This window comes from Aotus nancymaae, unplaced genomic scaffold, assembly GCF_030222135.1.
Source record: "Aotus nancymaae isolate 86718 unplaced genomic scaffold, 86718_ANA_hifiasm-v0.15.2.pri h1tg000014l, whole genome shotgun sequence".
In the NCBI taxonomy this organism is placed as follows: Eukaryota; Metazoa; Chordata; class Mammalia; order Primates; family Aotidae; genus Aotus; species Aotus nancymaae.
Window position 1 is genome coordinate 95,163,323 of NW_026988425.1, and position 23,570 is coordinate 95,186,892.

Genomic DNA, 23,570 nt, shown 5'->3' on the forward strand with positions numbered 1-23,570 from the left:
GCAGACTTGCTTCAAAGGGAAAAATGGAGAACTAAATGGCATTCTCTCTTAGGTCACATTCTTAGAGAATTTTGTGGCCCTGATTATAGTCTGATGTTAGCTAAAAGAGCCCATAAACCCCAAACAACCCCATGCAGTGAGGAGAAATTTTGCTAACAACTCCAGATTTTCTACCTAGACATCTCTCTTTTCAACATGTCATCCGCACACATACTTTCAAGTCTTCCATTTCAAATGACATTATCCTTTGAGAAATCCTCCAACCTGTGTGCTTTCGGTGTCATCAGATTTCCTTTCATTACTGTGTGTGAATCACTTTTTTGGAGTCTTAGTCCTGCAAAGGTATTTCATTCCCAGGACTTACTCACCTATAAAATGTTCCCTGATCTCATACATCAGGCAATCTGAACTGTTGGCTCCCATTGAGACTGAAGTACCATTTCCACTTAAACAACTGTCATGTTATTATTGAGTTAGAAGAGTCAGTGGCACTTTTAATCTTATCGGATATGATATTCCTTTGCATTCTCTTGAGGCTGTGTTTTGCACTGTTTCTCACCATCCCAAGGCTGTCTTTGTTTATTCTGCCTGTCAGAATCACACACTTAAATGCAGCTGTTTCCATTATTATCCTCTAGCTCTATCCCCCTTGGATCCTTTATTTCTTTGGTGCATGATAGGCAAAAAAGAAAGGAAACATTTCTTTTTAAGATGTTATTCTGAAGTATTTTTCCATATTCTATTTCGTATTGTGTTGACATCTCCTGCATAGTCATGTGTGTGTCTTGTGCCCAGCAAACCTAGAATTCAATAGGGGTGGGGTCTTATTTTGCAAAGCCAAGCATAATAAGCAGGAATGGAGCAAAACCCTGAAATGAACCTGTCAGACTAATCCTTTCCCAGCCTGCCGCTCTCCACCACTGGCAGCAGCTCTTCAGTGAAATCGTCCAAGCACTGTTTTATTTTAAGGCATCTACTGTTTGTTTTAGATTTACATTTTGATTTGACATTCCTTTTCATTTCAACTTGCAATGAATTGTACTTTGAGCTATAATTATATAAATATTTAGATATTATACTTTTTCTTTAGGATATGAAAAATGATGGTTAGTTGCTTGTTTTTGCTGTGTACTTCTTATATACTTAGCATTTAAATTAGATCTGGAGTTTCTGGAGGAATATATGAGTCAATGAAAATATGTTTTTGTGAAAGGGAACTCTAAAGAATTTTACTACCACTTAAAGACAGAGTTGTTTCTCATTTTAGAAGCAAAAATTAAACACATATCTAGTTAGAGTTCAAAGTAAAGCAAATAGATAAGTGGTACTTAAAATATGTGTCAGAAAAAAATGTATGTCAGAAGGAGAAAAAAATCAGAAAATGGTTAGAGAAGTTATACTTTGATTAATTAAGATTTGTCCTTTACAAAGGACAGTTGGAAGAGTCTCTTATATAAGCAAGGGCTCAGGCAAACTATTTTCTTTCTTTCCTAATGAAAAGCTACAGAGATGATATGTTGTTGTTTTTATGATCTATTCCTTTTCTAACAGCTCTTTTCCCTGCCCTTAACTGAATCTTTTGCTTATTAATATTTCATTTTTTAAAATTGCTAATAGATCCTTTTTTCTCCAGAAATGTCTTTGCCTTGTTTCACAGCAGCATACACATTGCATTAGTATAAAAAAGTTACTGCTTGTGTCTCCTAAACAGAACCTGAGAACCCTGGGCTATCCCCAAAACTCTGTCTTGAGCCTTCTCTATGATTCCTACTACCCTTTCTGGTACTTTCATCTGTCCTCATAGCTGCAGGGTTCAATTTTTGAATGCTTCCCAAATATGTAATTCTCTGACCTCTTTCTTGAACAAGAGTCACAGAATTCTGACTCCCTGCTGGATACTTCCACCTGAATTTTTAGCGGGTGCTTGAAACATTGTTTTGCATCCAGCCATTTAATTCTTGGAATAAACTGCACTTGCCCATGTTGGCTTATTACCAAAATTCCAAGAATGATTCAGTTGTAGGAAATGTATCCACCCATAATAAGATCTGCTGAGGGGAGAGAAATAATTTAATCATCTAAATAGGTTCTGAAAAAGCAGAGGGGTCAGCTTTTTGTTTGATAACCTCTCATGGATTGGCAGAGGGAATATTTTTTTAAAAGGTGCAAAGAGGAGGAGGAGGATGATACAATTAGACAAAAAGTTATAGATGTTCATAAAGTAATACAAACAGATAAAAATGAGTATAAAATTAAAAGTAGTATATATCAAAATAAAATCAAGGTGAATAAAAGACCCGTACTCCTACCTCAGGGCTTTTTCCATTTTCTTTTTGCCCCAGAAAAGGTCCCTGGTAGGATTCTGGAAGGGAGGAAAGAAATCCTGCACTCAACTTGAAAATGGTCTATAGGGGTAGAATCCTTCATCTTTCTTCTGTTTCTTTTGCTAACAAACTTTGGCTTCATGACAATATGACTTCCTAGGTATTGTGAACCGTTGCAACTTCCAATTGATTCTTTCCTTTCAAAGAATCTTCTTCCATCTCTTAGGCTTCCTGTATTCTTTGGTAATAGAAAACCAAGCTTCAGGGTACAGCAAGTCCATTTTTCAGCCATTCTCTCTTTGTTAGTATTTTATTTTATTTTTATTTATTTTTTTTTTTGAGACGGAGTCTCGCTCTTGTTACCCAGGCTGGAGTGCAATGGCGCGATCTCGGCTCACCGCAACCTCCGCCTCCTGGGTTCAGGCAATTCTCCTGCCTCAGCCTCCTGAGTAGCTGGGATTACAGGCACGCGCCACCATGCCCAGCTAATTTTTTTGTATTAGTAGAGACGGGGTTTCACAATGTTGACCAGGATGGTCTCGATCTCTCGACCTCGTGATCCACCCGCCTCGGCCTCCCAAAGTGCTGGGATTACAGGCTTGAGCCACCGCGCCCGGCCTCTTTGTTAGTATTTTAAATGATGGTATGAAAACTTCAAGATTTGATTTTTAGGCTTCAAGTTCTTATTTTCATTGCAGTAAAAGAAAGGTATTTTTGTCTCCTCCAAAAGTTGTAAGCCAAGATGGCACACAGTAGGTTTGGCACATAGTGCTATGTTTTCTATCAGACACACTTTGCAAGTCATTGTGCTATAGTTTGATGTAGAACATTTTTTGTTTTATAAGATCTCATGTCTCACATACACTTTCTAGCAATAAGTGATGTTTTCTTAATTTTATCAAATAGACCAAAATAGCTAAAAGATGCATTTTTGCACACACCTGAGATTTAAGATCATTTTGGGCTATTTAGCATTTTATGTGCAAAGGTGACTCATAAACTGCTACTGTCCTTACATACTGGACAGGATTTTGATGAGGACAAAAAAAGATGAGCCAAACTCACACCAGGAAAGGGAGTTCATAGATAATAATATAATTTATTTTTAATTTTTTTTTCTCTGTTTTAACTATACACTTGTTTATTTTAATGTCTTTCAACAACTCTTATTAGGAGAAAATGAGAAATGTCATTGCATAACTTCTGATATCTTTTAACAAGTATACCATGCTTATTCAGGACAGTAATTTTATGTCTTCTGTATTTTTGTAAAAATACATTTTCCACCTTTATTTTTCTTTCCTGGTAAACTGTTTCTTCATATACATCCCAGTGATGTATATGAATAACTACAGTACTGTTGTTATTCTAAGATGGTATTAAAACTGTGTTATGAAATTTTGTGCTCATATTTGACCACTCACTGTGGCTTCTATTTTACTACAGTGTTGTGCAGTTTTATGGTACTCAGCACTCAGCTGAAGTCTGAAAGGAGATATGTTGTGAATACGTAGCCTACAGCTTTCATTTAATACCCTTATAATACACTCACCACTTTAAAAAGAGGTCCTCCATTTAAAAAATGTGTGTGTGTGTGTGTGTGTGTGTGTGGGTGTGTGTGATGTCAGCCTATTATTTTTCCTTTTTACTATCTTAATCAAATTATGTCATGCTTTTAATAAATTATAAATTAATCAAATTATAAGTCATATGATAATAAATTAATCAAATCATAAGTCATGCTTATCTTTAATAAGATAATTTTTACAAACAGGACATTTGATCACAAGAGCATCAAAACGTCTTTGTTATACAAGTATTTGAACTGTTCAAAGATGTTTTTTGTGACTTTTGCGGACAGAAGTGTAACTTGCATTCACATACATGTTATTTTCTCATAACAGTTGACTTCAAGCCTCGAGCCAGCATGGATACTGTCCATCATATGTTACTTTTTGGATGCAATATGCCTTCATCCACTGGAAGTTACTGGTAAGGATAACGGGTTCACAGTATAGAATTGAATAGAAAATGTGTTTTACAATTACAAAGTTTATCTGTACAAGTATTTTACAACTGTTTAATATAGGCAGAACTTTTTTAAGAAAAATAACATTGTTCATTGGCATCACATGAGTATCATGGTTTATCACAGTTATTTAGTCTGCTAGGGAACATATCTATTAGCCTTTGTCACTGACTTAATAAATATATGTCTCATGGACATAAAGATGGAAACAGTAGAAACTAGGACATCAAAAGGGTTAGGGTGAGGAGGTAGCAAGTGTTGAAAAACCACCAATTGGATCCTGTGTTCGCTATTTGAGTGATGGATTCAATAGATGCCCAAACTCCACATTACACAATGTATCATGTAACATGTTCCTCCTGAATCTAAAATAAAACAGATTAAATATATGTATATTGTTATACAGTAGTATGTCCAGGTGCAGAAGGCTTATAAAAAAAAGTCTGAAAATTTAGATTATTGTTACTCTGATACTAATGTTTTAAGGTTCATTATTCTACCCAAAGAGCACCATGGTTCTGTTCATTGAGCACTCTTTCTTCAGACACTGTGCCTGGTGACATAGGCCTACCATTTCATTTTATCCTAATGTCTCTGCAAAGCAAATATTGTTATTTCCACTTTACACACAGGAAGCCTGAAGCTCAGAGTGATTCAGTAAGTTGTTCAAGTAACATAACTGGTTGGTACAAGATAAAGATTGAACCCTAGCTTGTCTGATTCCGAACCTACTGTCATTTCCATTTTACCACACTGCCTCCTATTTATTCAAGTAATTATTAATTCAAGTGTTTATGCAATTAGATATTATTATTATTAGAAATTATTTGAATCACTATGGTGAGTCTTAATATCATGTCATGAACAATCAATAAACCTCCATTAAATACCTGTCGTATGCCAGAGCTGTAGCAGATGCTTCGGAGGTTCTTGGAAAAATAAGATGTTTTCTACCCCTTTAAGTTTGCAGCATAATTATGGTTTGAGATTGTGCCTTTCATTTTGTTCTTTGGCATTCTTGAAGATCACTGAACTCTGAAAATAGCCACACCCTTTAAGCTTTATATTTTTCATGTAGACCCAGAATCACTGTTACACATTTAATAGTCTGAATGACTGGTGTGCTTTGCTTTGCATTGAAAAGGAATCCGTTTTGAGGTCCTGTCCCTACATAATCCTGTAGACTGATGGGCCTTTCTCTGTGCATCCTAATATTCATTTGTTGGATGCAAGTCAAGCAGCAACTGCTCTCTTGTTGTTTTTATAATAAACAATATAATATGTATTTGGAACTGTTAAAAGCACAGGGCAATTAGTGGAAATCTCCATGGACCAAGTACCATCAAAGCATTTGTTAATAGGCTTAAGTTATTTGATGAAAGGGACATATCACATAGGAACCCAACTCATGTGACTGGGTTTATGTAAAAACGGACTCAGCAAATCACAGTTAATACCTTTCAATATCAACATTCCCATTTATGCTCTTCAGTAAATTTTTATAAATAAAATTCTGGGATTAAAAGATTATTCTTTGACAGCTTTTCCTGAATCTTATTCAGTAAATCACACCCTTTGGTTTTTATACTTTAAAATGATTCCTTCTGAAATTACCAATATTTACCTTTGGATTAGACTCATTGACAATAGCTAGAAGGAATTTAAGCTTTTAAAGTCTGCTTTTGCTGCAGCTGGTTTAAGGAAATGAGTGAGAAAATAAAACGACACAATACTATTCCAATTCTAATTGTTAGGAAAAGTTATCTGAAATGAGCCAAGTATAGCTTACTGTTCTCACATTAAGGGAATATTTTGGCCACTTTAAAATATTTATTAGTATTCTTAAATAAACTATTTTGAAATTAAATCCATAAGATATATTGACCAAAAGTCTTCCATATTGCAGAACAAGAGGTTTCAAAGAGAAATGTAAATGAAAGTGAAAAAGAAATTTTGAGTGGAGTAATTGCTACATATATCATTTGCTATAATTATTACTTTAAAGGCAACACGGTAGAATGAAAGAGCAGTGAACTAACTTGCTGAATTCCCTGGGTAGGTTATTTAGCCCATCTGGGTTAGAGTTCTTTTCATTTTAGCAAAGGACTTATACTAGGTCATTTATAAAGCCTCTCTTTGCTCTAAAATTCCATAATTCTATGAATATCAATTACATGTAAATGCTGAGTCTGATTGCAAAGGATAGGAGTTGGAGATGTGTGCGCTGCTTGACTTACCTCAAGCAAGCAGCTCACTGTGTTTTGCCAGTCAGTTGCATCATTGAGTAGTTACATTTCTTAATAACACTATACCCATATCATTTTAAGTGGATTTTAAAATATTTTCTTTGTATCCCTTAGTCCCACTTAATTTGTAGGTCTGTTATAATTGAATTTATAACCATAAAACAAGGACAATTGATGCTGTTATTCATCATCTTATAATCAAGCCCAAAGTGCTTAAGTCTAACATTTAAAAGTAGGATCTTTTCGATATGCAAACTAGAAGATGTACATTAAGTAAAATTGTTCTATTGACTCTGACTTCCACAATCAGGCCTTGTGTTCAATTTTTTTTTTTTTTTTTTTGAGACAGTCTCACTAAGTCACCCAGGCTGTAGTGCAGTGGTGCAATCTCATCTCACTGCATCCTCCACTTTCTGTGTTCAAGCAATTTTCCTGCCTCAGCCTCCTCAGTGGCTGGGACTAGTTGGGACTACAGGCGCATGCCACCATACCCAACGTGGCAAAACCTCATCTCTATTGAAAATACAAAATAATTTTTGTATTTTCAATAGAGATGAGGTTTTGCCATGTTGGCCAGGCTGGTATCGAACTCCTGACCTGAAGTGATACATCTGCCTCAGCCTCCCAAAGTGCTGGGATTACAGGCATTAGCCACTGCGCCCAGCCACAGGCCTTATATTCTTATTTAAAGATAGTATGCATTATTTATCTTCCAATATTTGGCAAAATCTATGCTTTAAAGAATTAAAGGGCCGGGCGAGGTGGCTCACGCCTATAATCCCAGCACTTTGGGAGGGCAAGGCGGGTGGATCACGAGGTCAAGAGGTCGAGACTATCCTGGTCAACATGGTGAAACCCCGTCTCTACTAAAAATACAAAGATTAGCTGGGCATGGTGGCGTTCACCTGTAGTCCCAGCTACTCGGGAGGCTGAGGCAGGAGAATTGCTTGAACTCAGGAGGAAGAGGTTGTGGTGAGCTGAGATCGCGCCACTGCACTCCAGCCTGGGTAACAAGAGCGAAACTCCATCTCAAAAAAAAAAAAAAAAAAAGAATTAGAGCTCACAGGATATTTCACAGCCAGAACTTTTAGTTGCTTCACAGAGACATCTTTCACTCCCCACCTCAAGTGCCTCGCAGCCTCAGCCCTGAAGATAGTCAGTGGATATTTTCCAGCTGTTTAACATCTTATCCTCTCATCTGAATTACAGTACTCACAATAAAAATCTATTAGTGTCAAAAGTCTTGCATTATTTTTCTAAAATGTTTGAGTCATGCAGTTGATAATGCTCATTTTACAGTTAAAAATCTATTCTTCAATTATTCTAAGATATAGATAGCACTTCAAAATGAAGACTCCTAAACTTTGGGTATGATACCTATAACAGTTTTTGATGCTTAAAAATATACAGAAGTCATTCACGCTCTAGGGAAATTTATAAGGAAATACTGTTTTAAGGAAAAAAGAAAAAGCTGTCTTAACATCAAAATGTCAAACTTGGATGTTCTCTTTTCTGTTTGTTAGCTAGGATTTCCTCCTGTTTTCACTTGAGTGTTTCATTTTCATTGCCAGCAGGTTGGCAACTAGGTGTTTTTAATATAGAAAACATGTTTCCCCTGAAATTATGAAGTTATAATTCATCCTGTCTTCAGGCAGCATTTTTAATATGAAGGCAAAGAGCTATTCTGATGATGTTCCACTGTTGTGCTGCCCTCCGTTGCTCTTTGTAATTGCCTTTCTGCTGTTCATTAAAATATATTTACAGTTATATTAAGTTTACATGAAAATACTAGACACAGCATGAAGCAGTTTTCATTATGTAGTCATTTTAATTTTAAAGTTTTTTTCCTCTGCACATATTCCAGTCTTTTGTGTCTCATTCCAAATTAGCAGCTAACACTGGTAATGTGTCTAGTTAATTATATGCATGTGCATTTAAATTGCGTACATTGATTTGAACCTTTTAATATACTGTAGGGTGGTCCCTTTGTAGTTAGAGTGGGCCTAATGCTCAATTCCAAATTAATATACCCCTAGAGGATGCAAATAAGGACCAGCTGATGGAAAAGAAGCAGCTCTGGTAACAACCCATGTAAAGAAGGCGACAGTACCTGTCAGATATAACCCCAATGCCTTCTTCTCAAACTTTTAGAGGAGGAGACAACCCCTTCTAGGGACCAAAAGAAAATAATAACAACCAGATTAGACCAAGCATAGCAATAGCGTGATCTGTTGCACTTTATTGGTGCTCTATAGACTTAATTCAAAGCATGACAATTCTAAGTTCCCCAAATTTATTAGCTGAATATGAGCCATAAGTGAGCAGGTGCTCTTTTGAAGTTTTTAGAGTCAGTAATGCAGTGACAGTCCTGAAAACTGGGTAATTTAAGTATAAAAATTTACTTAAATCTTGGAAATTTAAATATTGCATTCATTTATTCTACGAATCACTTCATTCTGTTTTTACTCTTAACAATTAATATTTTTAAACGATGAGTGATTCAAATCATAATATTTTGTTTATACAAATTGCGTGGGCATTTGGGGTAATTCTGGAGTGCTTTTTTTTTTAAATGTGAGATTGTAGGCTTTCGCATTTTCTGTTCTGCTGAGCATAGGACATAGGGTTTAAAGCAATTTAGGATTGCAAACCCCAAGATTTTGTGTTTAAAATATTAGATGATTAAAGCGAGTGGGCATCTTATATATCCAGTCTTATACTTTGGTGTGATCTTCTATGCATAGCTAAATTAATTTTTAGCTCTTCTTATTAATATTTGATTTTAAAGCTATTTCTAATAACACTTAGGACCAACTAATTTTAAGCCAAAGATGTCTTCTACAGGTTGTTTGATGTTTTTTGATGAAGAAAAATCCCAGCTGGTTAAATGAGGCTATTTCCAGCTGTTCGAACTGGGAATCATTCTCAAGCTAAAGCAGTAGTGTCTTAGCATCTTATGAAGCTTTAGCTTAAATCCCTTTCAACTGCTTCTATTTATTAACCACCTGCTGTGTCTTTTTAAATGCCACTCTCTCCACAGGGTTACAGCTGCTGATGAGTAGAAAGAGAAAGGAGCTAAAACATATAAATATATATGTATATAGAAGCCTGTATGTGAGACACCCTGCTTGGATACTCATTTAAATGTCTATTTTTTAAAGGTGATGTTATTTTCCAAATAAGTCCACAATTTTGTTGCCTCCCTCATAGTGATAATGATTCTTTGGTTGAGAACAGTATGTGCGTATGCTGTCCTTATGCTCCCATTCCATATCCTGGACTTGTCATCCATATACTGTATACAGCAGGAATCAGTGTGTCTTCTGCAACTCCCCTCTTTGTTTTTTCTGTCATATGAAACTTCTAAAGTTAAATATACATAACATCCTTGTCTGTATAAGTAAAAATAACAGAATCTCCCAAATCTACACTGTCTCTTGTTTTAAGCACTGTAAAATGTGTCATTGAGTGCAGTAGCAATGTTTAGACATAAATTACTGCTAGGCTAAAATTAATAGCGTCCATTTCCTTTTTCCACTTTAATATTGTAATAGATTCCTATCATATTGCATGTTGGGATAGTATAATGGATCAATTTTTAAAACACAGTTGTTCTCTGGTTCTAACTTCTAGTCACCAATGATAATGTTCCCTGGCTAATAATATTAAGGTATTAATAGGATTAATTGGATTAAAGGTATTAATAGGCATTCCTTAGTAATTGCCCAATTCTTAGTAGACTAGTGTCAACTTTAATAAAATAGAATGTTATAGTTGGAACTCTTTTGACTGTTTTAACAGAAACAAATGCATTTTTTTCTCACAAGACTAGTACTTTATGTTAAATAGAGTAGCAATATTATAATGCAGTGCTGTATTTAGCATAGATCCAGGACTTTGAAATCAGAACATCTTGATTTCAGATCTCAGCTCTGCTACCTGGTAGTTGTAATAAACATTAGTAAATTGTTGTAACCTGTACTGATCTGTTTACTCATCTGTAAAATTGGGCTACTAATCATTGGCAGCTTGATTGGGCCATGATGAAGGGTAGATGAGGTAATATAAGTAATGTGCTCAGTGTAGCACCTGGCATATAGAAGGGATAGCCATTATTTTTATTTATTAATAAAGTATATATTAATCATTCACTATATGCCAAGCACTTTCTTGGGCACTGAGAATTTGGTATGAACAAAACAAATACACCCTCCTCTTTTATGGACTTACTGCCTGTCTAACCTTATTGGGGCAAAGGAGTAGTGGGTAGTTACTGTGATACTATTTATCAAGCTGGTATTTCTTAATCACCATTCTTATTTGCTTTTTCATTATGTATCCTTCTAATTACTATATGTTAATGTCTGTCCATTGCATTGAAGTTCACATAGAATTGTCTGGATTTGGGAAAATATTCTATGGGTTTATCGAGCAGTTAATAGTATTTGAATATCTGACTCATACTGAGGGCATTTTGAAAGGTAAGGACCATCCCCTCATGTGATTGATTTTGTGTTGTGTTTCTTAAAAAAACTTTCTAACTTTAGATCAATTTTCCTGGCTGTGGTTCTGTTAGATATGTAATGTGTTAAAATTGGAATTTAAGGTTATACAGACTTAACTTGAGGGCATGACATTTATTATTATTTTTTTCAGCCAAAAGAAGAAACAAGTTATCAGTTCTGATCTTCCCTGAGTAACCTTGGATTTTAAATAGACTTTAACAGATACAACCAGAGAGTACTTTAACAGTCAATCATGCTTTATTTGGATAATTCAAAATGACAAGCTACCACTTTTCAGTGCTTGGCACAGTCAGAAAATATTCATGCCATCTGAATGGTTTCCTCATGGATTAGACGTGAAAAGGGTTCTATAGGAAAGGTCCAAGAATCCAGACTAGTTTTATTTTCAAATACGAATTATCATCATTTTTACTATGAATACTAAGAAACCACAAGGGAGCTATGTGAATCTTTCCACAATTTAATTGATTTAATCTGGAGGAGCCTTTAGGCGAAGCCGCTAGAATGATAAGACACCTGGTTGATGAGGCCTGAAATTACAACAGCCATTGATCAAGAGTTACATTGCTTCCCAGCCTTAAGGCTCTTTTTACTAGTAAGACTAGTCAAAATCCCCTCTATTTTCACAGGTCCTTTTTTGGAAAGCTGATTTATACTATACCATCTTTCTCTTTTTGGTCATTTTACATGGAGAAAATATAATGCCATTTTCATTTAAAATGGGAAATGGAAATGTTTACCACTCTGTTGTGTTGTCAGTTAGTTATAGAACTTATTTCTCTCGGCCTCTTGTTTTTCCTCTTAATCCTCCCATGGAATTTTAGGATTACTTTCAATGCACCAGTGTCCTCCAGTGAGTCATTCTCTACTGTCTTGAGCTTATTTTTTTTTATTATAAAACAGGGTTTTAAAAATTAAACCAGTGTTTGCTTTGACGCTCTTATTTACCAGACCTGATAAAAGAATAAAATATAAAATCATTGTCTTTTTGTGAATATGTCACAAACAACTTACTTCATCTCAGTTTGATTTTAGAATTGCATGCACAAATTGCAACTTAGTTCAGGAATAACTGTAGTAATCAAAGCTTATCTCCACATAATATCATTCTCTGCCCATAAATCAGTGTTGAGAATTGAGATAGAAGGGATTGTGACAAGCTTTGAACCATGGTTTAGCTCTTTGACCTTTGGAAGTTACTTAAACTCTCTGAGCTAATTTGACTTTAAATTACAGCCTGCTGGCAGTGTTCTCATATAAGCTGATTTGTTCAAAATACTAGGCAAAGAATCATTCATATTTATTGATGTTTCTATTATAAAATTTTAATCTAATTTTTTCAAAAAATATTACATGAAGTTGAGAGTGCAATACAATTTAAGCTAATTCAGTTCTTTAAGTGTCTGTACATGAAAAGTTAAAAACTCACCTAGAGGTAAGTTTCACCAAACATTTGTTTCAAGCTGGGACTTCAGCATGAAGATATTATCTACGTACTTGTACTTAGTACTCACAGTCTGGGTGGAGAGAAAGAAGTAAGCTGACACTTAGGATGAGGAATGCCTTAGGATGAGGAGTGCTATGGTTGAGGAATGGAAGGTGGAGGTGGGGGATGGTCAGAGAATACTTCCCTGAGGAGGAAGGCTTGAACTGCATCTTGGAGGAGAAAGTGAATACAAGTTTTTCAGGCAAAGAGCTGGGATGGGATATTTCAGGCAAAGAGTGCAATGGAAATAAGGGAGATTAGAAACTGGAAGCAACTTGGCAGGACTCAAAAGGGGGGTGTTGTCTGGAGACAACATCTAGATCATGAAAGGTCTTATGTTTTATGCTACAAGATTCGGATTTTATTTTCATGTTATTTTTGGGAAGCACTTGAATGATTTTGAGCCAACAAATTACATAATCAAATGTGTAACTTAGAAAAAGTTCCTAAACCAGTTTTCTCTGTTATAGTTCAATCTGGTTCTTTCTAGTCATCCTTTGAAAATCAACTTCCATATCAGAGCAAACAATTATCTTGTTTAACCTAAGACTGTCATCACATTGGCATTAGGCATTGGTAATGTTTATGATCTTTGTTGAAAGCTTTGAAAACTGCCACCCAAATCTTTAAATTTTAGTAGCTTACAGCAGTGAGATACAAAGTTCATCACATTTGACAATATCATTTCTTTAACTATTATAGCATGAGGCCAGGAAGGAAAATTTTGCTTTTGGGCACCATCCAACATCCTGAGTCTTTTAGCAAACTTGGCACAAGGATGTCACAGACATTTGTTCCAACATACAATTCTCACATGGTAATGATCCGTCATCATACGTATATTGCATTTGACAGTGAACAGTAAGAAGCCACTGGTTGATGTGTTTTATATTACGCATTACACAATCTCTTTCTACAGGCTGATTTATAGAAGCAAGAACGCTTTGCTAAGCATAACCTTATCAAGACCTCCTGGTTCTGGGTCCCTCATCCCTTAGTTCAGACAGATAACACAGTTGTCTGCACTCATTGCCTATCTTCCTACCTCATTTCTGGCAAGAAGCAGAAACACAGTAAGAGTCGTCCCTGCCTCTGAGTCTGAAGGAACTTCTTACCAGTGATTTTCGTATGTGCAACGTGGATGTTTTCTGGGTTTCTAGCTTCAGTTTCTAACCTATTTAGGGAGCCATCACAGTCTGCCTTTATGTCCCATCCAAGTCAGGGGCAGTGTACATTTTTTTCTGTGTGAGCCAACCTCTGTTTCAAGAAGCTGTATTTGTCCTTGTCTTTTATAGTCTTCAAGCTTTTCAGGTCCGCCAACACGCCTGATTCACCTTTTCTTGTCCCAGTTTTCAAAACACAAATATATAAAAGCAACATAAAAATGTAGCCTAAAAATGTTTGGATTAAATCTAATTGAATAATAGAAAAAACTAAGAGATATATTATAATGGGGAAAAATGTGTGGTTTCAAGTCAGACACACTACCATTTATTAATGTGGGTCTACCAAATATCCAAGCTACCACACTGAGTGCCTTATACACATCACAGCAGCAGCCCTATCACAGAGGTTTCCAAATAGGAACTGGGCCTTTGAGGGCTTATAAATATGGCCAAGTTACAGAGCTGCTAAGGAGTGGTTCTGGAATTGAACCCCAGATCTGTCTTTCTGCTTGGGTGCTCTTTTCACCCTGTGACACTGTCTTGCAACAGTGAATCTTCAGATAAAGTGAATGTTTTGTTAAATAATTCATTGCCCTGGAATAACACTTTGAGGTTTATAAAGTACTTTCACTTACATCTCATTTGATTTATAGAATAACTCAGTGATCTAAGTGTAATTATCCCTATTTTACATGAGAGAAAACTAAGGCTTGGTAAGATTAAGTAACTTGCACAATATGGTACAACTTATTAATGCATTCCGGTATTCATAAACTCAAAATGTCATGCATGCATAAGATCAATAACCCTTAAGAGAGGCCAGGCACGGTGGCTCATGCTTGTAATCCCAACACTTTGGGAAGCCCAGGCAGGCGGATCACCTGAGATCAGGAGTTCAAGACTAGCCTGGCCAACATGATGAAGCCCTAGCTCTACTAAAAATACAAACAATTACCCCAGTGTGGTGGTGGGCACCTGTAATCTCAGCTACTTGGGAGGCTGAGGCAGGAGAATCACTTGAACCCAGGAGGCAGAGGTTGCAGTAAGCCGAGATTGCCTTATTGCACTCCAGCCTGGGCAAGAAGAGTGAAACTCCATCTCGAAAAAACAAACCAAAAAGAACTCTTAAGGGGGATACCCTTGTATTGGTCACCCTACTGATGGTAGGCACTGTTTGTTGCTGTGGCCAGATTTGTTGACAACAACAGTGATCGCCAAAGGGGAAATGTCTATGTTTTTTAGTCCAGATTTCTGCTGCATTAGCTTTGGTTTATACAGACTGTCTATGCAATGCTTGTTTTTCTCCCTGATTACATAGAGTACATTCCACATATGAACATATCGAAGTAAAAATTACATATCTCCCTTACGGGATTGTTTCACATCAGGCAAAAGAAGTCTCCCCTTTTGTGTGCTTTTTACACAGGAATAGTTCTTTGCTCCGGTCTTTATTAGGACCTTAAAGCTACTATCATACGGTGATGATATATTGATGTACTTTGCTTTCAAATACCTTCCCCCATCACCTCCCACCATGGGGAGCAATTTATGCATGTTGCTATTTAAATCTTCGTTCTTAACCACTTTTTATTTTCTTCAGGTTTTGTGATGAAGGAACCTGTACAGATAAAGCCAATATTCTGTATGCCTGGGCAAGAAATGCTCCCCCTACCCGGCTCCCCAAAGGTACGTTAGAGGCCTCTCGGATGGTTTTACGTTCAGCTGCTTAATTTCTGTTTCCAAAGTACTTTTTATTGTAGCATTTTCTAACCAGTGTTGACAATGTTCTGTATTGCTGCTTCACAGTAAAAGTACTTGCATTACCTGCTTTGTATTGAAAAGGTTTCATTTAGGTAGTTACTTTTTCTCTGCCTCTCTGTGGTAAATAGTTTGCCCACACAACAGTTTACGTAAAATTAGAAAATAACCAGGGATACCTCAAGCCACCTTTGACCAAAGGCACATTGGTTCTTGACAGCAGGTGCATTTCATGAGCCAAGAAAGCTAGGAATTAAATAAATTGCTGTTTCAGCAGAAATTTTTTTTATAGTCCTAGAATCTAGGTATCTAATGTGATGCCAGACCTCAACTGGCTTTCTGACTGCACCTCTAAATTGTACATAGCTACCAATGAGTGAGTGAATTACCAGACTCTCTCTTATTGCCTGGATGTTTCTTAATATGAAAGGGTGTGTGTGGTTCTGTTACAGAATAGGTCTGTCCTGGTTCATAGATGATCTTGTGATACACATGCACCTCTCTTTCCTCCCTCACTCATTCCCAGCATCATTAAATGATGTCTGATTTCTTGCACTTCGAATGAGCCTCAGAATTCTCTCCATACAAGACAGCTGCAACCAAACAACTCTAAAACTAACAGAGAGGTCTCTCATAGATTTGTTAATAGATTTAGATACATTAGTAGAGGATATTTGTTAAAAAAATGTTTATTTCTGCATGTAAATATTTTCTCTGTAGACTTTTTAAAGCTCACTAGCAAGCTTTATTAACAGTAAGACTATTAAGAATATTCGGATTCCAAAAATTCACTGACATAATGGACTTTAGTAATCTAGTTGGTAACTGGTTTCCTTAATGACATTTTTGTAGCTACCTCTTTTCACAGCGGAAGAAAAGCAATGCCACTTAAATGCTCCTAAGAAGTCTATTTCCTATATTCAGTCACAAAATAAAATAAATATGAATATATACAAAACAAAATGAGAGAATGGGTTTATGTATGTCTTTTAAATAATCAGTAGGGACAGAATTTTGTTTTGTTTGTTCTGTTTTTTCCAAAATGAGTGAATTGTCCTCTTAAAGTGTAAGTGATTACTCTGGTTCTGGAGTGGCAACTATGAATAGAGTTTCATCAGGGTTTTGAGGAGATTATAATGACAGATTATATTAGAAATTCTCAGTCAATGTCTGGTTTATTTCAGTTTTAACAGAATAAAAATTTATATGTTATATGTTATTCTGTTTCCCTTTGGATTTCATAGATCAACAATTTGACATTAACTCCATTTTAGATGCTCATTTCTAATATATTAACTTTTTTGTAAATCTTAAGGTGTTGGATTCAGAGTTGGCGGAGCGACTGGAAGTAAATACTTTGTACTACAGGTACACTATGGGGATATTAGTGCTTTTAGAGGTAAGTTTTGAAATGTTGGAACAAAGCAAAACTTCCAATACTATATTGTTTAAAATACATGCACAAACTATTATCTTCATCTTTAAAAGAATTGCCCACACCCTCTGCCCACTAGGGGTCAACAACTTTTGTTTCCTTTAATTTGGAACTGTTGAAGGAAAGACCTGTGCATCCTACTGTGTTTTCTTTTATGCCGACTTCATAGAGCTTTCTTGGCTTTTAGTGCATTGTTTCATCTGCCTGCTCCTGCTCTTATTAGGAGTACTGATCATTCCAAGCAACATTGTTGGAAAGCATAGGAATGTACTGGTTGTTTATATTTTGGTTGCTCTGAGCAAGCCACTGGGACTCCATAGGTTCTGCAATACCAAAGAGGTTCTCAAACACTCAGGCTCATGTTGATGACTTGTCTAGCCATACCTGGAACTTCATGAACTCATCCACTGTCCACTGCTGTAAGGCTCAGACCCCACCTACCCTTCGGATACTGCTGAACTCCCCTAGACACCTGTTGCTCTACCTGTGATTACTATGCACTTTATTTAAATACCCCTTTCCTTATTAGACATTGTTAGTATGAGGAAGGGACCCTGTTCCCAAGGCAACTGAGATCAGTGCTTGTTACTCCTGTTGCTGCATTTAGTCAGACTCCAACTGCATTTGGGTTCATGCTCTTGTGTTCACGGGAGTGTAAATATTAAGTCGATTTCTCCTTGTCTTGTTTGCTTTTCTTCTATGTCTTGCTGACTAATATAGATTCTCCTGAATTCTCTAATTTAACATTATATTTCTAACTAACCTGAATGTTTTCCTTTCCAAACACATTAGATATCTCTCCAGCAACTAAGTTTGGAAGTAGATGTCCATCTCCGCCTATGCAATACCATTTAGGACCTTTGCTAAGAAAGCCCCATGGGGTAGGAAGGTCCATAAATTGTCAGCATTCAGAACGAGGACAGTACATGCAGTCTCCCTCTGGAAAAGGGTGTTGAAGAATGATTTTAAGTCATTGAAAACATACTACAGTCAAATATATTATCAATTAAGTAAGCTTCTGTGGACGAGCCTATGAACCTAACTTAGAATAAAACTTGTTTTTAGATTTAAAATATGCTTTGAGTTACACACAAATAACTTTTCATTTTTGGAATAGAACATAATCTTAAACTGTTAACTCTCTGGAGTGCTGAGAGAAGGTTTTGCTGAAAACAAATAAATAAATAATGTTTGTGTTTGAGGAACAAAGAGAGAAAGTTATCTGCTCTAAAAATTGACCATGCTGGTTTCAGTAAAACAGGCAGATTCTAAGACTGCTGACTTCAAAAGTATTGACAGGGCTCTAATTTCCTCAAAAAAGGCAATCAGGCCTTCCCAGATCACCACAACTAAAGTAGCTCGTCATACTGGCACATGTTCCCCCAAACCCTAATCTCTATCCCTCTACAAAACCCTGGACTTCATTTTTCAATCTAACTCCCGTCAGCTCTGTAGGGACCCCAACAGAGACTGCATTGATAACGCATGATATATGCTTGTTTTAAAAAATATGTTAGTGTAATAATTTAATTTAATTTCTAATGAAGAGGTCATTTTGTTTTATAATTTATGTTTAATCTAGGGATAGTAAAAATACTGATATTTTAATATGTAAACTTTATATAATTATTATTTACTGTAAGAGACAGATGAGAAACTTTAACTTTTCAATAGTAGTTTTTTTTTAATTTTCTCTTGAAAACAATTTTTCTAAAAGAAAAGATATGAGGTAGAAAGATTACTAGTGCTATAATTCATAGAACTTATTTTAATATTATAATAATATAAGCAAAAAATTTCACTCATGTAATTCATCCAGTAGATACTATCAGGTCCCTAAAGCTTTATTTAGAGTAGTAAATAAACACATGGGAAAATATCAAATCTCACTAAAACAGTGAGATAGGCTTTTATATTTATTAAATTGAGAAGGGGTGGATATTAAATTGTCCAGAGTTTGGATGAATCTGATGCAGTTTAAGATGCTTTATAAATTTAGTATGATGTTTTGGAAAGCATTTTTACCATTTCATATGGTAAAAATTAAATACCATTTAATTAAAATTGCCATTTAAATATTATCTATTTAATATATATTAGGAAAATGCACCTCTATCTACCCAGTTATTTAAGAAAAACTGGAAAGTTAATAAATGGCCCTCACTAGGAAATTAGCTAAATAAATGGTATAACAACAAAAATAGCCAATAATAAAATTGAATACAGACTGTATAAAATTTATGTATGCTTATAAAGATTATAAGGAACAAGAAAAAAAGGAAATGGGGTTGATGAATAAGAAAGACAGGATTAGGTGATTTTTTTTTTCCTTTAAAATGTTATAACGTTTCCTTTGTAATTACATTTTTAAATTCCACAAGTAGAAGCATTTTGTTAACTCCTTCAGTACCTTCCAGTTAGTGTACTGCATTCCCACCTATGCTTTATGCCAAAATACAGTTAGTATGAATCTCTCTGTGTGCCTGACTTACTATAGGAATGACTTCTACTTTCAGCAGCTTCTGTGTTGTGATCTCATACTTACCTCCAGATGCACCTAGAAGTGGAAAATAATTATATCATTGTATCTTCTAATTATCAACAGTGCATTAAATATATGTTATATACATATTATATATACAAACAAACAGTTATACACATACATACATAATCATATCACTGCTTTTGGTGCCAATGTCAGGGAAGATTTGTATTTTGTGGTTTTAAAACTATTGGTGATATTTTAAAGTGTATAAATTGTAAATTCAAAGCAGAGTAACACTATTAGAAAATTATTGTGTTCTACTGAAAAGTGAGGAAATGTTTGGCTTAAGGGTATGAGCATTTTTCCAGACAGGGAATGTTTTAAAGAATTGAGAAACTTAGGACCTTTTTTTTAATAAAGCACCAGCAATGGAGGCAAAATATCTTCTAAAAGTTGTGGAAATGTGGGAGAGAATTAGAGACAGCATAACCTGAAGCCATAACTGGGCATGTTTTAGACCAAGCTCGTCCAACCTGCAGGCCACAGGACAGCTTTGACCTCGGCCCAACACAAATTCGTGAACTTTCTTAAAACATTATGAGATTTTTTTTGGGATTCTTTTTTTTTTTTAAGCTCATCAGCTATCATTAGTGTTAGTGTATTTTGTGTGTGACCCGAGACAATTATTCTTCCAATGTGGCCCAGGAATGCCAAAATATTGGACACTCCTGTTTTAGACTGTGATCTTCCTTAGTATGAAAAGATTGGCTATGATTTTAGAGTGAGTTCTATGGGATTACATAAAATGTTTGGTTTACTTTAGTTTGTTTGTTTGTTTGGCATTTTGGAAATGACACAGAATGTGAAACTGTAAAAATAATCCTTTAAAAGCAATCAACTATATTAAATGCCATGTCAATCATAGTGTCAAGCCTATACTAGTGCTGGGTATACTAATCTTCCTGCCTGTAGGAGTTTAGTGTATTCTAGCAGGTGAGACAAGCACAAAAGGAGTGTGTTTATGGACAATAATAGAAATGCATACCGGATCTGAAGTCTGCAGAGAGATGGACATGTTCAAGTCTACCTGAAAGGGGAGAGGTATGAAGCCTGGGAAAGGTTTTCCAGAGGTTAGACCCTGAGCAGGGTCTGGAAGGGTGATCAGGAGTTGCCAGACCAGAGCAGGAAGACAGGTTCCAGACAAAGGTAAAAGCAGATGCAGAGAATGAGAGTAAAACAGCATCTTAGACACAAAGACCTTTGGGTCATCTGGCATTACTGGAATGTAAAATGCATAGGGAAAAGTGGCAAGAAATTAGAAGAGAGGTGAAAGGTGGGGAGCAAGCCATAAAGATCCTTGCTAGGACTTGATACCTAAAGCACTCAGAGTGCTCTTCAGTCAAGCAGTAACCTGATTGGATTTTCATTTCCTAATGCCTTTCAGTCTTGGGCTTGAGTGCATGGAAAAGCTACTAGGCTTATGAAGGAAGTATGGGGCTGTAGGTGGCCAGAGTGAGCTAGGATTGCAGCTCGGGAAAGTTGGAATTATTTTTTTAATGTATAGACTTTTAAATTTTCTAAAAATTAGTATTCCGTAGGAAAAAGAACAAACTCTAATTGGATATGAGTGTCCCGTGTAGATAATAGTATGGTACCAGGTCTGGTGACCAAACTCTAAGTCCAGACAATCTGGTAATGGCACATCCTAGTTTCGTTACCCTCACCGAGTTTCTAAACCTCTCTTTGCTCTCCTAATCTGTAAAATGGTGTCATAGTGGTATCATAAATGTACCATATCTTTATATAAATAAAGGTACCTGGTTAAGTAGTCAATAAATGTTAGCTGTTATCATTATAGTCCTCATGGAAAGGATAAATTTCCCTGAATACAACCTTTTGTCCAGTTACCCATAATATAATAAGGACATTGGTTACTTTTCAAGGACATTGTACTTTCTGATTATTTTTAGACACAGAACTGTTTGAGTGTGTCACGTTGCCAGTAGAAGTTTCCTAGTTAAGCTGTGTTTCGTGTTCTCCACAGCAGTTTTTGTTATTCATAGTTCAGCTATACAAAGATAAACTGCAAGATTGGGGATTCCTCCAGGTTTCCCTCTCCCTCTTTTTTTGACCAGTTTTTTTCAGCAAAGTCTTGTTCTGAAGCAAAAATTCTCCTGAGATTGTTGCTGAATGCTGCTGCATTTCTTCTAGATGTTTTGGCCTAGGGAAATCTTAAGAAAACTCTCCTTTCTCATTTAGAATTTCTGGCATTAGCTTACTGATCTCCAACAATAACTCATTTCTCAAATTGAAGATCCTGTGTGCTCCCCAGTTGAAGCTGTAACTGATATTCTTAGAATGAAGGTCAGGATCTCTTCCCAAATATATAGCCCTGGTTGTCTTTGGGTTGGCAAGATTTCCAAGCTGTAATCCACTTGCTGTCATTAAGGTCTTGGTGCATATGGGAAAACTAGCAGATATTATTAACAACAAACCACACACACACACACAGAGATTCTCTCTCTCTCTCTCTCTCTCTCTCTCTCTCTGGACTTATTTCCATGCCGTTCTCACAGCCTTGTATGTACACCTGCATTTTGTATATTTCAGCATGTTCCTGGAAGTATAGCCAAAAGATTCCCTTTCCTTAGAGTGGATGCTTAATATTTACATTCTAAGTTAAATGAATACAGCCTGGAGATCCTATTTTCAGCTCTCCTTTATGTATGCTCTAAGTTTAGTCTCCAAACTTTGGGAATTATATAAAATCAGATCATAAAGCTCTAGTTAGAACCCTCAGAGGATACTTGTTTTCAATAGCCAAATTTCCCAGACTGCTAAGGTTTTAACCCTTTAAGTAATATAATGTTAAAACATCTTGGATAGAAATCATTCTAGAATATATTATGTGTGTGTGCTGGGCGGGGTGGCTCACATCTGTAATCCTAGCACTTTGGGAGGTCAAGGTGGACGGATCACCTGAGGTCAGGAGTTCGAGACCAGCCTGGCTAACATGATGAAACCCCATCTCTACTAAAAATACGAAAATTAGCCAGCTGTCGTGGTGTGTCCCTACGATCCCAGCTACTAGGGAGGCTGAGGCAGGAGAATTGCTTGAACTTGGGAGGCAGAGGTTGCAGTGAGCCATCGCACCAATGTACTCCAGTCTGGGTGACAGAGTGAGACTCCATCTCAAAAAATAAAAAATAAAAATATATATTATGTGTCTTAGGAAGTTAAATTAGATGGTATATGTTAAATGCCTACAGCTGTGCCATCCCCTTCTCCATTTTCTTCATAACTTTGAGATATCCTAGTGAATATCAACTATTGTGCTATGATTTCTTTCCAAGATTTAGGAGTGTATAGAATTTTCCATGTAACTGGACTTATTGCTGTCTCCTATCTGCTCTTCTGTATTTTCTGTAGCTTCCTTTGTTGTCAAGCTACCATTGCAACCCATTTTAATTCACACAACATACTACATGGAGGAAAAGATTAGTAAGAACAAAAGTCTGCCCTCATAGAGTTCCCTGTCTAGTGAGGATAAATACACTTAAAACAATTACTGTAATAATGTGAACCAGTACAAAGTAAGTGCCATGAGAGAGGGGATTGGAAAACAGGCAAGATCACACCAGTTTAGATGTTTCAAGTTGCCAGATTGATATCATATAGGCACCCTTCTTCCTGTTCTAAATTTATGTTTTACATATGGAATCTAGATGAGTTTCATATTATCATTTAGCATATTAGCATAAATAGACTTTGGCTTGCAGCCTTTATGGGGAACTTTTTAAATAAAAACATGATCATCTGGAAAATAGAGATTAAAAAATAAAATAGAAACATGGGAAAACTGCAGCCTGGACTTTGTGATCATCAGATTGGATTTCTCTTTGCTCTCTTGCTTTATTTTGTGCTGGCTGTGATCCGTTTCTGCATAACTTAGTTTCAGGCTGGATATTCCTGAACACAGGGTGTGCATCTGTGCATGCACACTAATACACATATACACACGCAAAGGGTTCCTATCTAACCACAACTGAAAGAGTAATAGAGTGAAGAGGCAGCAATGGTAACTGTGGCAGGAGGAAGAGAAAACAGAGGACTCC

The 23,570-nt window shown here is 36.1% G+C and overlaps 1 protein-coding gene across 8 annotated transcripts in view; it reads left to right on the top strand.

The window, feature by feature from the left end:
• Window positions 1-23,570, top strand: part of PAM (peptidylglycine alpha-amidating monooxygenase) — a 171,298-nt gene that overhangs the window by 45,693 nt on the left and 102,035 nt on the right. For all 8 annotated transcript variants that reach the window (XM_064376193.1, XM_064376197.1, XM_064376199.1 and 5 more), the window contains exons 4-6: window positions 4,229-4,316; window positions 15,378-15,463; window positions 16,851-16,934. In XM_064376193.1, coding sequence (XP_064232263.1) covers window positions 4,229-4,316; window positions 15,378-15,463; window positions 16,851-16,934 — 258 coding nt within the window. The remainder of the gene's footprint in view (window positions 1-4,228; window positions 4,317-15,377; window positions 15,464-16,850; window positions 16,935-23,570) is intronic.